The sequence below is a fragment of the Miniopterus schreibersii genome (assembly GCF_964146895.1).
Source record: "Miniopterus schreibersii genome assembly, chromosome: 15".
Classification (NCBI taxonomy): Eukaryota; Metazoa; Chordata; class Mammalia; order Chiroptera; family Miniopteridae; genus Miniopterus; species Miniopterus schreibersii.
This window is the reverse complement of record NC_138115.1, coordinates 51,717,855-51,732,798: the sequence shown is the minus strand read 5'-3', so window position 1 is coordinate 51,732,798 and position 14,944 is coordinate 51,717,855. Positions and strand designations below refer to the sequence as shown.

The 14,944-nt window shown below is 56.4% G+C and overlaps 1 protein-coding gene across 1 annotated transcript; it reads right to left on the bottom strand.

Moving 5' to 3' along the window:
- Positions 1 to 2,467: 2,467 nt before the first annotated feature.
- Positions 2,468 to 13,616, bottom strand: ALAS1 (5'-aminolevulinate synthase 1). The gene is made up of 11 exons (XM_081160516.1): positions 13,451 to 13,616; positions 12,436 to 12,665; positions 9,808 to 10,014; positions 8,939 to 9,088; positions 8,062 to 8,284; positions 7,064 to 7,248; positions 6,248 to 6,427; positions 5,754 to 5,918; positions 3,876 to 4,144; positions 3,121 to 3,283; positions 2,468 to 2,799 (listed from the first exon to the last, which is right to left on the bottom strand). The coding sequence occupies exons 2-11, from the start codon at positions 12,632 to 12,634 to the stop codon at positions 2,639 to 2,641; spliced, it is 1,902 nt and encodes a 633-aa protein (XP_081016642.1). The 5' UTR covers positions 12,635 to 12,665; positions 13,451 to 13,616; the 3' UTR covers positions 2,468 to 2,638.
- Positions 13,617 to 14,944: the final 1,328 nt, after the last annotated feature.

Here is a 14,944-nt window from a genome sequence, read left to right as displayed (position 1 = left end):
TCTGCAGCGCAGGGCTGGTAGGGTGTAGGGTGTGTGTGTCCCTCCCAGCCCCTGGGACACCAGCATAGCTCTGCCCAGAAGGGGTGCAGCACAGTGGCCCTTTCTCGAGCTGAGAGTGGGGAACAGGCTGAGAGGTTCTCTGTTCTCCAGCAGCTTGGGTTTTCTGCAGCTCACCTGTTCCTTCTGAAGAGGGCTTGGATGCTATCGTTGGTTCCTCTTATGGGCTGAACGTGTGTGTCCCTCCCAGATTCATACGTTGAGGCCCTAACCCCAGTGTGATGGTGTTTGCAGGTGAGACCTGTGAAAGGTAGGTTTAGACTAGCTCATGAAGTGGGGCCCTCAGGAGGGATTAGTGGCCTCGCGGGAAGAGGAAAGAAGAGATCTCCCCGCCCACCCACGTGCAGAGGAAGGGCCACGTGAATTCAGTCCCCAGCGAGAAGGCGGAGGCCCACAAGCCAGGAGGGGAGCCCTCAGCAGGAGCCGAGTCGGCCAGCACCTGGGTCTTGGACCTTCCAGCCTCCAGAACTGTGAGAAATCAATGTCCGTTGTTGAGTCTCTGGTGTTCTGCTACAGGGACTGTCCCCTCCCCTTCCTTCGGCGCACACTCGGCTCAGTGCCGACGGCGTGTCGGGTACTGTGCTGGCCACTGGGGCTGCAGGAGTGAGCAAGACAGAGAGGTCCCTGTGGTGGTGACCGGGCTTCGAAGGGCAGCGTGGATGGTTGGCGGTCAGGTGATGGTGAGAGCCCGAGAGGCTGCCTCAGGCGGGGGGGCGAGCAAGGTCTCCTTAGGCCCCTCGTCCCGTGTGGAGAGAGGCCGCCCCACCACGACCTGGGGTAGGAAAACCCGGGCAGAGGAACAGTGGCTACCACCAGGCCCGGGGGCCAGAGACCCTCCTGGGGTTTTTGAGGCTCAGGGGCGCACGCAGACACGTGAGGCAGAGGAAGACGTGAGGCTGGGACTCCTGGAGCACGCGTCGGCTGCGGGGGGTCGTTTCACCTGGGTGCGGGTTGGAAAGCCCAGGACCGTTTTCTGCTAGGGAGGGACGTGACGTGATGTGACGTGACCTGTATTTTTAGAAGCTCTCAGGCCGCCGCGTGGGGTCGGGGTAGGGGCTGGGGCAGATGTCGAGATGACCGCCGCGGGTGCGATGGTAGCCGTGTTGGCGATGGGAAGTGGCCCGGCCCGAGGTGTAGCTGAGAGTCTCGCATGAGGACCGACGGCTGACCGCCGCACGAGGCCCGGGCAGTGGGCAGACGATGGTCAGACGGGGGCGGAGCCGCAGACGGGGTGCCCTCGGACCAGCGGCTCCAGGTGCTGGACTGAAAGCCCAGGCGGGGCGAGGCCGCGTGGGGAGGGAAGGGGTTAAGTGCAGTTAGAGGAAGCGGCTGATGGGGGAATTGGAGGCGTCGCAGGCAGAGGAGAAAGTCCAGAGGAGAAAGCCTGAGAAGGCCCAGGCGGCCACCGCAACCGCCGCCGGGAGCGCCGAGGGCAGGCCAGCGGAACAGGCCGCGGACGGCGCGACGGGCCCAGAGAGCGGCGCCGTAGGGACAGGAACCAAAGACCAGGCAGGGGAACGGGCAGGGAAGAGGCAGGGCAGCGGCTGGAAGGGGCCAGAGCTGGTTGTTTTGTTAAGTGCCTGGGGTCAGGTTGGTTGCTAACGATACAGGTGGACAACTTTGTATCCGTCTTTCGTTGCCGTTTGACCTCCATCCTGCCCCGGCCCCAACCTCCACTCTCGGGTGAGGTTTTTGATGGTTTATGTCCCACATGTGAAACCACAGGTGCTTGTCCTTTCCCACCTGGCGTCACTTAGCACGATCCTCTCAAGATCCCTGCTGCAGCAGTGGCAGTGGCCGGTTTTCACGGCTGCGTGATACTCCACTGGGCATATGTACCACCCTTACCCACTCATTCGTCGGAGGACCCCCGAGCCTGGTTGCTTTCAGGGGGGTAACAAAGCCGGCTGCAGGCCAACGGGCTGAGCGGGGTGCAGAGGGATTCGTGGTGGAAACGGCTGCTGTAGGAACACGCGGGAAGCGGTGGGCCCAGGATGCGAGGGGGGAGCCAGGGTGAGGAGCACAGGCCCGCCCGTCCTGGAGGGGACACGTGACGGGCGGGGCAGGCTGACTTCCCCAGGGAAGTGAGGTCCAGACAGCAGCTGGAAGGGAGAGGGAAGCCGGCAGCTGCAGTGGGGTCGCGGGGTGGCACGCAATGTGGTCAAGACTGGAGGAAAGAAATTGAAAGTGGAACTGCTTCACTGTGGTGACTTGTCAGAGCCGTGGGGCTGCGGGGAGTGAGCCACCAGAGGGACACAGTGGGCTTTCGGAGGTGCTGGGCTCCAGCGGAGCGGAGGTCCTGCCACTCCGGCCAGGTCCGAAGCCGTGCCCGGAGGACCGGTGTGTGTTTACACACTTCGTACATCTCAGCAGCACAGACCAAGATGAAAGGACGAGAAACTGACTTTTTGATTCAGGAGCCAGAAACAGGAGGACCCGTCACTTAAACAATTTATTTTCAGGGCTATGCTTTTACTATAGATTAAACTTAATATAATTTAATCCACACAGAAAGACGATACTAGAGACCATGTGGACACAGAACGGCAGGGTCGGGTGGGTACTTGGGGTCACAACACGCTCAGGCCTGAGCAGAGACCAGCTTGCTCATGCCCGAGAAGAAGGATCTCTCTCTCTCACTCATCACTTCGAAATGCAGCGGCCTCCTGCAGAAGTTGCACTCGGCCGAGGAATGTGGCTTCAGGTCCAGCCCCACTCGCTTCCACGTGGCCAGCAGATTCTCTGTGAGGACAAACAGTTTCACAAAATTAAAAGGAACATACACTGAAGAGACAGGAAAATATGTCCACCCCAGAACTGGAACACAGGTGCTCACAGCAGCACTCTCTTCATAACAGTCCACAACTGATGGACAAATGTGGTCTGTGTGAACCAAGGAAGCCTGACTCCCGCTAGGGCACGGACCACCTGGGAGGGTTAGCAGGCTCCCTCCGAGCTTCCGAGTGACTGCAGCCTCCTACGCTGAATCAAACACCTGAGTGTTGTTTAGAGTTCTGTACTGAGAGCTTGGACAGGGCTCTGCACGGAGGCTGCCACACTCACCAAGGAAGTAGTCCATCATCTGGGGGGTGTGGTGTGGGGTGGGGGCGATCCGCAGCAGCTCTTCCCCCCGGGGCACTGTGGGGTAGTTGATGGCTTGCACGTAGATGTTATGTCTGCTCATTAGCTCGTCACAGACTTCTGTGTTTTTAGCAGCATCCGCCACCTGGGTTTGATGATGACAGAAGGTCAGGGCAGGATGGACCACCTCCTAGCAAAGACTCTAGTGAACCCCTCGCCGTGAGGCGCACACACCAGCTGGGAGAGGTGACGCACTGCCCAGCAGACAGAGACCCACATCAGGAGAGGTGGACATCCGCGACCACCCCAGATGTGCGTGGGGGAGCGGTGGCTGTGACTGCAGCTGACACCAGCCAGTCCCAAGCCAGGGATGTGCGCACCTTGGGGACGGAGAAAGCTGTGTGCACCTTTGGGTACACCAGCTGCACTGACTACACTAACTGGACTGTGACACCAACAGGGTTTCTGTCTGTAAAGGGAAAGGCAAGACTTATTTTGAAATTAACTAAATAGGAAACTCTTTCAAAGCCAGCTGAGCGCTGGCTTCTGGAGTTTCCCAGGTACAAGCCCTCTGCTCCAGCCAGCTGGGTTCAAAGGCTTCGCTCTCGCTGTGAAGTCGGCACAACAGCAGAGGGAAACTCAGCAAGGGACGCTGGCTCCAGCCCCGCCCAGCAGCCACCCACCCAGCCCGGCTTCGGGCAGGCCCGGAGCAGTGGGCGCAGCCCGACGGGCCATACCCGGACAGGAATGATGTGGCTGGGACAGTGGACCACGGGGAGGCCGGCGTCCATGAGCATCTGCCGCAGGAGCTTGACGCTGCGCTGGTGCTGGCGCCGCAGCGCCCGGCCCTCGGCGCTCTTGAGCACCCGCACGGACTCCAGCGCCCCGGCCAGCAGCATGGGCGGCAGGGAGGTGGTGAAGATGAAGCCGGCCGCATAGGAGCGCACGGTGTCGACCAGGGCGCTGGTGCTGGCGATGTAGCCGCCCACACAGCCGAAGGCTTTGCCTGCAGGAGGCCTGTTCGTTAGCTTATTAGGCAGCAGCCCTAAGTCCGCACAGCAGGGCGCGAGAGCCTTGGGGTGCCTGTTGTTCTCCCTCCTTAGTTTGCCCTAAGACGGAAGGGATGGCCACCCATCTCTGAAAGGGAGAAACTGAGGAAGCCGTGAAAGCATGTCACCCACAGTCCATGGCCACGCACGCGCCCGAACACCAAGCTGCCGCCCTCCCCCCGGCTCCCGCACCCTCCACTGCGCCTCTGGGAGGAACTCCCGCTGCGAGCACAGCCCTGGAGGAGGGAATGCAACCCGACTAGGGCGTTTAGCTGTTTTGGTGGGACCGGTGTTATTTCCTACTTAAGTAAACAAAACTGACGATCAACATTTATTTGCCAGATAAACATGAAAACTCAGAACCTGCCCGGGCAATCTGGGGCCCGCCTCCTCCCCCCATCCTTGTTAAGGCCTTTACATAATCCATATCTCATGTTTCAGGGTTAACAACTCCTCAGTCCCCTGAGACCATAACATCATGTTCTGTAATATTCCAGCTGAACCCCATGGAGGGGTGGGTGGTGTAAGCTCTTAGAAAATTCCTCTCCCCGCCTTTTCCATCTCACAGTAACCGTACTTCCAAAGGGCCCACGTCACAAGAGCTCGGTGAAAGGAGAGCCGCTGGGATCAGGACACGTGGACAAGGGCCTCCTCCCAGGAAGGCCGGACCCGAGCGGGCTCTCTGGGTCTGTCCAGGGCCTACACGGGGTCTGCTGGGGGTCTTCCGCCCCTGCAACAGCGCTGAAGGACACACTTGTCGGCCTGCCCTTCCTTTACCAACTACCTCTTGGGTCTCCGACTGCCTTACTAACTTGAAATCCTCACATTTATAGGATTCACACTTTTATCTCTTTAGAGCCTCACAAAGAGAATGTCCACAGTAACTGTTTCCACACAATTCATTTACTTTCCCCACGGAATCTGAGGTGCTATCATCGCTATTCCACTGAAGAGGAAACTGAGGCACAGACTGGCACTGGCCAACCACCAGCCCAGGGTAACAGCGAGTGAGTTGTGCGAATAGGACTTACACCAGCAGACAGCATGACTCTGGGTCTGGCCCCAGGAGACCCTGCCTCTCAGCGAGGAGCAGCAGCAGAAACACGGAATGGCTGGGTGCCGTGACTGGTTTCCACATGGCAGGCACGTGGCACAGAGCTCAGCATGTCACGACCCCTGAACCCACTGGTCCTAACAACTGCTCGGAGACCAGCACTAAAATTCTAGTTCTTTTAACACCAGGGAACAACTTGAGGCACCGAGTGGAGGCTGTTGCCATGCACATGACCAGAGCCACAACTGTCCGGAATGAGCTCAGACGGCAACAACTAGCGTTTCTGTCACGTCGGCTATGAGATTTACTTCGATTCTGGGGACCAGGCCCACAGGCTCCAAGGGATTATGCTAGGCTGCGCCACCCCCTCACTGAGAAGAGAAAAACTCACCCCAAAAAGTAGTCCAGGCTTTCCACGCTCCCCACCTGGCCCCAGTGAGACCAGCCGGTCTGTGGACTCACTGGGACCGTGGAATTTAGGGTAAACTGCAGGATGTGCGGAGCACACGTACCGAGGGTTCCAGAAATGATGTCCATCTTCGGCATAACTCCGTCCCGATCGCCAATCCCTCCGCCTCGGGCTCCGTACAGCCCCACTGCATGGACCTCATCCACGAAGGTGATCGCCCCAAACTCGTGGGCCACATCACATAGCTCCTCCAGCGGGCACACTGCCCCTGCGGAGAGAGACAGACCACTCTGGAGGGCTTGACGCCTCAGACTTCTGCTCTGGTAGAAGTTGGCCACATCAAAACGGCTCGTGTTCTAGGCATCATTTGTCATCCTGGGGAGGAAAATGAACTTCCCCCAGCTTCCAGATGATCTTGGGGTCTTAGAGCCGAGTAAAAGCCAGACTAGAAAATCCACATTTACCCAAATCTATACAATGTCCACCAATTACAAAATCCTAGCAGACAGAAAAAAATAAATTCCAAAAACAAAACACAATTTTAAAGAGTTCAAGCAGTTTTTCACTTCAGGTTTCAGATGGCCTGTTTCGACTCACCATCCATTGAGTGGACAGTTTCAAACACCACTATCTTGGGGACCTGGGGGTCAGATCTCTGCAGCAGCTCCCTGAGGTGGCTGACGTCATTGTGGCGGAAGATGTACTTTGGCACCCGGCTGTTCCGGATCCCCTGGATCATGGAGGCGTGGTTCCCAGAATCGGAGTAAATCTCACAACCTGACACGGCAAAAAATGTTACTTACTGCCATCTGTACCACAGACAAATTATTCCCTAGATAGTCGGGGACAACAGACTTGGCTCAGAAAACGCTGCATTCGCTCTGCAGGAAAAAGCCACTGTGAGCTGGTTTCTTCCTGGCAAAACTGCGAACTAGGGCGTCGCCTTCGAGAAGGCCCACAGGTGTGGACCGGGGTGGGGAACGTACGGCCCACAAAATCATTTGGCCTGGCCCTGCCAAGTCCTCGCCAAAAAGAAGCAGTTCCGGCCATCACATTAGGGGTGAGTTAATTAAATGTTTGACCAAATATAACGGGCTAATTTTTGTTGATAATTTTGCACGGCCCGAGAGTGATGTTATAAATACCCAAACGGCCCTTGGCAGAAAAAAGGTTCCACACCCGACTTAAAGGAAGCCCTTTACAGCTGTTCTTGGTCATGCCCGAACTGCCAGTGTCACCACTCTTGCGCGCAGCATGGAGACGCTGGAGCAGCGCTTGGCGAGACTTCATCACACACCGTGGAATAACATGCAGTTTAAAACTTACAAATTGTTTACTTTTGGAGCTTCCCATTTAATATTTTTGGACCGCAGCTGACCATGGGCAACTGACCCAAGGCCCCGGCGCCCTTACCCGGCATCATCCTGGCCAGGGTGAGGAGGGTCGAGTCGTTGGCCACAAAGCACGAGGAAAACAGGAGGGCCGCATCCTTCCCGTGGAGGTCGGCCAGCTCCTGCTCCAGGTCCACGTGGAATTTACTAGTTCCGGAAATGTTTCTGGTGCCACCTGCTCCGGCGCCATGCTGTTTCAAGGTGTCCCTTAAAAAGCAGGCAGAGAAAATAAGCCTCCTGGTGTGAACACCACACAAACCGCTGCCTCTCTGGGTCTAGGACCCCTCTCACTAGGAAGCCTGCGGCCAGAACTTTCTACCCACTTTGTCTTTAGATGACGAGGAGGAAGGTCCTAGCACAGGGCGATGATGCCTCCAGGGGTCAAGAGTTCGCCTAACAGTCGGCTGAGTCACTGTACTGTTTCTTTCCTGTGCAAACACCACGCACCAATATCATGACATCAGGCTCAGAGGGATGTCGTGGGCAGAGGCTACCTAACCCTCTGCAGACCAGCCGCATGTCAGGACAAGCTCTCACTAAACCCCAGGTGGGGCTCTCTCCATCCAGCAAGCAGCTCTTCCAGCGTCCTGAAGTGCCCCTAGCCATGGCACCCTCCTAAAGACTGCGAGTGAGGAGACCTGCCAGCCTTCTGAACGTCTTTCTGAAGCAGCTTTCTCCCCAGTGCCGCTGGGCTCATGGTTATGCCCCTGAAGCCATAGCAAGGCTGCCTGGTGTCAAAGGCACACTCCTGTGTGGAGTGGCAGGCAGGAAGTGGACAGACAGGCATACGACCAACCCCTAAACTCAAACCGCCCACACAAAGGGGCCCCACCAACTACTCGCACGTCAGGTGTCTTTGAAAGTCACCTGCAGCTATTTTTAAAGGCTAAGAACAGTACTCTGCTATGGCCCACCTCCCGCTGCTGCGTATCCGTTGCCCCATAAAAGACCCAATCCCTATAAATCACCCATGTCCTGCCAAATAACGTCAATAGACTCTGCAAGCTGAGGACTACTCACATGACTGCCCCGCACACCCGGGGGTGGCGACTCATCCCCAGGTAGTCATTGCTACACCAGACCGACACCTGCTTTTTGCTGATGAGGGAGTCTGAGTAGTCATCCGCCATGGGGAAGAGGTGTGCCCTCCGGTTCACAGTTTTGAAAACTCGATAGGTATGGTCATTTTTTTTCTCATCAATTTTCTTCTCAAAGAAACGATCATACTGGAAAGTGGAAACAGCTAAAAAACAAGACAGTACAGTCCGATGGTTAAGAAGCCCACCAGGGCTTTGGTGAAAGACCTGGGTTCCCATCCCAGCTCGATCACTTAGCAACAGGGAGATTCTGGGCAAATTAATGACGTCCTCATATGGCAAGTTACTACATGTCCTCACCTTGTGTGTGTTAATCCTCCCCTGAGGATTTTTCCACTGATTTTTAGAGAGAGTGGCAGGGAGAGGAACAGGGGGAGGGAGGGAGGGAGAGAGAGAGAGAGAAACACTGATGTGAGAGAGGCACATCTATTGGTTGCCTCCTGCACATGCCCTGACCAGGGCAGGGGTTTGAACCTGCAACCCAGGTATGTGGCCTTGACCTGGAAACAAAACTGAGACCCTTCCGTGTGCAGGCCAACGCTCTAACCACTGAGCCACGCTGGCCAGGGCCTGAGACTGTGTATGTCAAGCACTCGCCACAGCGCCAGTGTAGAGGGCAGGTGCTGAGAGAGGAGGCAGGGTACCAGCAGGGTTTGAACTCGCGATGGCCAACAGCACCTCCTGGCATCAAGCAAGGGGCATGGCTCTAGCCCACATCTCGCTGCACTCTAATGTCGAGTCTGATACATGTTTAAGTTCCAAACTCTCCCCTGCACCAGGCAAACAGGAGTGAGACTCACATTTTGGCAGGTTATCCTGGAGCAGATGGGACACCCTCTCTGGTCTCTGCTTCCGCATGATGTCCTGGAAGTTCTTCAGCAGACCACTCGGCTCCCCTCCGTCGGCCTTCACACCAATCACGCTGGCGTTCACGGAGGTTTGGGCAACCTCTGCAACAAAAGTAACAAGAGGCAAAGGGGACAGGCATTGCGTGCTGAGTCAAAGTACCTTCCAGACACGTCGTCACAAGTGGCCGACGAAACCCATCATGACCACAGTCAGCTGTAACTGAAACTTCTCTCCCCCTGTGGTTACTGAATGGCCAGGTCAGAGCTACCAGCAGCCTTAATGAATGTTCAAGTCCAAAGCTCTCTAGCTGGTTGGTATGTCTTCACCCAACAAACCCCGACCCGGAATTTCAGTTTTCATCACAGAAAACAATTCAGGCCAAATGCATCATTTTTGCTAGTGATGTTTCTGGAAGACCTTGGATGCTCCATGGAGAAGCCACGGTGGGATTAAGGCTGCCACTCAGTAACCATTACTGGGACAGACAGCCTGGGAGCCCCAAGACCATCACTTACTAAAGTGACAGTTTTTCACCTCTCATCCCACCAGATGACAGGAAAGAAACAAAGGGGAGCTGGGAACAGCTTATGCCCGCCGGGTGTTTTCAGAACTCAGGCAGTTACTGTAAGAGCTGGTCACACACCAGAGAGAAAAGTCCCACATTGTGCAATGCAGCCTGTCTGTCTAAATGGCCTTCCTTCTTGGCTCTAAAAGAGGAAGGTGTTTACACAACTACCCCAATAATAGCTTGTAAATAAATCTGAGGGGCCTACAGGGCCGAGGGGACTCCTCCCGCGCCCGGGCTCCTGCCACGCGGTACCTTTCCGCACAGCGTGCATCTCCTGCACGTCCTCCTGCAGCTCCAGGCTGGCCTTGCGGAACACGCTGCTGCCCTGCTGGCTCATCTGGGCTGCCAGGAAAGGGCACTTGCTCGCAGCGCCCTGGCTCGGGGCCGGCGCCGGGTGTCCAGGGGGAAGCTGCGTGCCATCCGGAGCCGGCTGGGCCTCGGCTTTGGCAGTTTTGTCCGCTGGGAGGGGAACGGAAAAACTGAAGCACCAGACCTGGTTGCACACCTCACAAGAAAACCACCTGTTTTTTTCTCTTCCCGCCCCAAGATGAATGTGGTACTTACTCCCCCCACCACCCAGATACAAGTTTCCTTTCACCGGGTTCTGCTAATGCAGCGGTTTGCGCATCTGCCTCACTGGAAACAATGTTCCTGGGCGGATTTAACTGGCACAGGCCAGCTACCTCTCAGACACACAGTATCTTCTAGTTTCAGACAGTCGGGGTGCCAGAGCTGGATTATTTCCAGTAAACCCACCCCAAGTACACTCAGCATGCTTCGTGAGAACACTCTCTCAAAGGTCACTGAAAGTGCTCGCGCAATTTCTTCTCTGCTAATACTTTCTACACGGATTCTTGACAAAGCAGCTTGCTGCGTCTTAACCACAGACGCTACTGGTTTTCTTGGGTTTTCTTAGCGACAGAAATCAGGCTAACAGTAAGGTCCTTAGATTGTTGTCTAACAGGGTCCAAGGTATTACTTTGTCACAGGTGCACACTTCGTCCACTTTCTCATCAAAGGTCCCCGACCTCACACAGTGGGCTTCTAGTTACAATGTTACGACTTCCCTCTCCCCGTGAGCAAAGTCATCTTCTTTCCAGAAAAGTCTTTCTTCATCATTCTGGAATACTCCTGTGAGTCACAGGCTAGCCTCTCCTAATACCTGGGTAATGTGTCACAATACACTTTTTATTAAAATCTTCCATAAAGGAAAGTTTTAAAAAACTGCTTTGACATTCGCTTCATTCATTACACATATTCAATGTAGGAAGTCTAGAAAAATAGTTCCGTCACTCCATTGTAGCCCTGGCTGGTGTGGCTCAGTTGGTTGGAGGGTCGTCCGTGCACCGAGAGGTACGGCAGGTTCGATTCCCAGTCAGGGCACACACCCAGGTTTCGGGTTCGATCCTCAGTCAGGTTCGACCCTCAGGGCATGTGCAGGAGGCAACTGATCAATCTCTCTCTCCCCACCCCCACTCCTCCCTCCCTCCATCTCTCTGAAATCAATGTTAAAAAAATTGATTATAAAAAAACAAAAACCATAATCACTGTAGACATTTGGGTATATTTTCTTTTTCTCTGTGTACAGGTTTAAAAAGTTTTCATTATTCAGCAGATGGTCGTTTATTCTGCTCTTTTCACTTTAAATATCTGCCTAAGCTCGTAGTTTGTGAGCTTCATTTGTGATGGTTCACAGTAGCCTATCAAGTGGACAAGTCACTGTTGTCACTGAACTAGTCCTCTACTGCTAGGGACACAAAGGTACAAGAGAGTACTGATTGTTCAATAAAAAAAAAACCAAAACACTCCTAACAAAACAAAAAAAAACAACACTCCTAACAAAGGTCAAGAGGAAAAGCAATCCTACGAAGGATGAAATCCTTTCTACTGAAAGAAAAAGACATTCCTTTATCACAGGTCCACACCCAGAGAACACACCTCACACGGTCTGTGAGGCTAATTATTCTCGAGGATTAAGAATCTGAAAGGCCTCATCCTCTCCTGGCACAGCCAGACCAAAACTGTGCCCAGCTCTGATCTCTTTATTAAAAACAAAAAAATTTAATTGTATGCAAAACAAAGATACCCGTGTTAACCCTACTTTAACAAATTCCGTATGATTCCACTTACATGAGGTTCCCAGAGTAGTCAGATTCATAGAGACAAAGCAGAATGGCGTCTGCCAGGGGCTGGGGGAGGGGGGGTGGGAATTAGTGTTTAATGGGGACAAAGTTTCAGTTTTGCAAGATGAAAAGAGTTCTAGAGACGGAGGTGGACGGTTGCATAACCATGTGAACGCACTTCATGCCCGAGCTGTACACGTAAAAATGATGATAAAAGGTTTTGTTTTTTTAATTTTAAAAAGAACCTAAAAAAACTGAGATGGTACATACATTTTGTTACATACATTTTACCACAATAAAAAATAATTTTAAAAAGCCAAATAGAAGAAAAAAAAAATCACAACTTTAAAAGCCAAAAGCTTCCCCTCAATTTTGCTGTGAACCTAACACAACTCTAAAAATAGTCTATTCACTTAAAAAAAAAAAAAGAAAAAAGGCCAAAGGGCCAAATATTTAATGACGGAACGGCTGGAACAGAACGTGTCCACTTTCTACTTCCATGAACAAGGCCCTGCCGAGCGCTAACGCTCCAACTCCCCGGATCCAGAAACCTGGGATGTGGAACGCTGGCCACCGGTCGGCCCTTGAAGACGGGGAAACCGCAAGCGCCTGCCCTGGGGGTTAGGGCGACAATGACACGAGATGATCCACAGGAAGAACTGAGCCTGGCACCGGGTAACCCCCACCACCGCTGTGGACGAAGCGGCGTCTGGTCCAAGGTGAACGCAAACCCTACCTCACCGCCAAGGACACTTACTCTCACTGGCCGGAGGGGTTTCTCTGACCTGCTGGCAGTGCACTGCTGAGCCCGACAGGGCCCGGGCGGCCGGCTTGGCCCCCACTTCCATCATCTTGGGGCAGTTCTGGGCATAGAACAACAGAGACTTGCCCGCCTTCTGCAGGAAGGCCTGTGGCACGCGGGATAGGAATGGGCATCGTCGAACAACCGTCTCCATGTCGCGTCCGTGTCCGGGAGGTGCACTGATCCTGCGGGGGGATGAGTGACATCGACACTTGTTAATAATCGGGCAAAGACCGCTGCAAGGTCACCGGGCTCGGGTGTCACCTGCGGCTCACAGCGAGGGTACCCTGGGGGACTCCCAAGTCTCCCTCAAAGATGTCCAAGCGCAGCTCCGATAAGAGACTCCGCTAAGGAGCGGTGCCCGCGCTCTACCCGCCCCGGCTCCTGGAGAGCACCTCTACCAAAGGGGCGCAGGTACTGATTAGCACCCAAGGGGTGGAACGAGGCGGGAAGGAGTCGGGAACAGGTTTGGGAGGTGAGAGGCTCCAGGGAGATGCAAGGACACCCTCGCACACGCCCAAGTGCAGAAGCGCGGCTGGGGAAGCAGCCGGTCACCCACCGGGGCACGAAGGGTGCGTCGGGGTCCTGAGCTGCTCCTGGGCGCCAGTGCCCCACCCCCACCCCACCCCACCCGAGGCGGCACCCCGCCGCGCCCCCGAGGCTGGGTTTCCCCCAGGAACTGGGCACGGCCGAGAGAGGCGGGCGCCGAGCGGGCGAAGGGCAGGGGGTCAGGCGCGAGGCGCGGGTGCTGGGCAGGGAAGGTCAGAGGTCACGCGGGGGTCGGAGAGCCGGGAATTCCCAAGCGGCCGGTTACTCGGGGACGTCGGAAGGCGGCCGCGGAGGCCCAAGGTCCGCGGGGGCGCCGACCCCGCGGCAGGTGCGGGGCCGGGGCGGGTGGGGGAGGGGGAGGGGACCCGCCGGGGAGCGGGCCGGCCGGGCGGGGGCACGCGGGCCCGGCGCCGACGCTCACCTGCGCCGGTGACTCTGCGGCGGCGGCGGCGGCGAGGAGCGGAGGCGACGCGCGGGACCGACCGGGCCCTTGTCCGCGGGGAGCTGCGGCCGCGGGCGCCGCCGTCCTGATATAGGGCGCGAGGGGCCGCCGCGCGTGCGCCCTGCCGCCCGCCCCTGTGCGCAGGCGCGCCCAGGCCCGCAGCGCCGCCTACGTGGAGCCCGGGGCGGGGCGGGGCCGCGGGGCAGGGGCGGGGGCGCGCGTCGCTGTGAAAGCTGGTGACCCGGGCGGGGCGGGGGGCGCAGCGCGGGTTCCTTCCCGACCGGGGTCCGAAGCAGAGGCCCCCCCCCCCCCCCCGGCTCGCGTTCGAGGCTGTGCCCCCGAGGGCTTCCTGGAGGAGGTGGGGCTGGGCCGCCCGAGGATGGAGTGGTCCTTGGGGCTGGAGGGGGCCCTGGCAGCGGGGAGGGGAGCGGAGGAAGGAGACCCGGCTGTGGCCCGTTCTGGTCCGAGATGAAGGTCGTAACCTGATGCAGAGACGGAGCCCCTGGCGGAGGGCCTGACACACAGTTAGGGTTTGACTCGTATTAGTTCTGATTTTTTTTTTTTCTCCCCCGCTGTGGGCTGTCCACAGCCCTTGCCCGCCACCCAGGGCACCAGCTGTGCCTGCTTTGAGTGTCCCCCAGACCCCACCTGCAGGGTAGCTTGGCAAGCCCCTCTCAGGAATGCCCGCCTGGCCACCTCGCTCCACACCCTTCCCAGTTTAACCCAGGCCGGGTTGGTCTGGGCCGGGGCCAGGCTGGCCAGGCTCAGGGCTGCCGTCCTCTGCTCTTGGGGGAAACGCTCTCCAGGCTGCTCGTTCCCCCGGCTGGGCGTTAACAAGAGGATTAGAGTCCAGAGCCATAGTGACTAAACTGTGCCCGGGTACTTTTCCTGTTCCCTCTCTCTGAGTCTCCAGCCAACTGCAAGGCAGGTGAGGTGAGTCCCCACTCTCAGAGAAGGCATCTGGGTCTGGAGTGGCACCAGGACCGGTCCAGGAGCCCAGGATGAAGGCTTTGGCCTGGGAATCCAAGGCCCAGCTCTGACCCATCCTGCTGAGGGGCCCTGGGCAGTGCCCATCAGCTGGAGGGCGTCAACAGAAAAGGTCAACATTTGGACTCAGACCCAAGTCCAGCCAGAAGTGAGAACAGGATAAAGATGGTGCTGAAGGCTTTGCCCATCTCTGGGCCTCACTTTCCTTATCTGGGCAATGGGATCATAATCCCTGTTCTGCCTGCCTCCCAGGGCTGCTTGAGATATCAGAGGCAAAACAGAGCAGAAAGAACTAGACAGTGGAGCTGGACATGGGTTCCAACCTGGTTCTGATTCTTTCTTGGCCTTGGCCAGGTCATAATCTCTCTGAGGCTCAGTTTCCTCATTGTCAAGCTCTCCCAGCCCTGCCACTTGTGGTTGGTGGGAAGGTCAGGTGAAGTCATGCGTTTCAGAGGCGTATTGTTTAAACCAACAAGTCTCCAGCCC

Coding starts and splice junctions, on each gene's coding strand:
- ALAS1 (XM_081160516.1), bottom strand. CDS start 12,634: ATGGAGACGGTTGTTCGACGATGCCCATTCCTATCCCGCGTGCCACAG. Junction 9,089..9,807: donor GATGCACGCTGTGCGGAAAG/GTACCGCGTGGC, acceptor CTTTTGTTGCAG/AGGTTGCCCAAACCTCCGTG. Junction 6,428..7,063: donor CCTGGCCAGGATGATGCCGG/GTAAGGGCGCCG, acceptor TTGCCGTGTCAG/GTTGTGAGATTTACTCCGAT.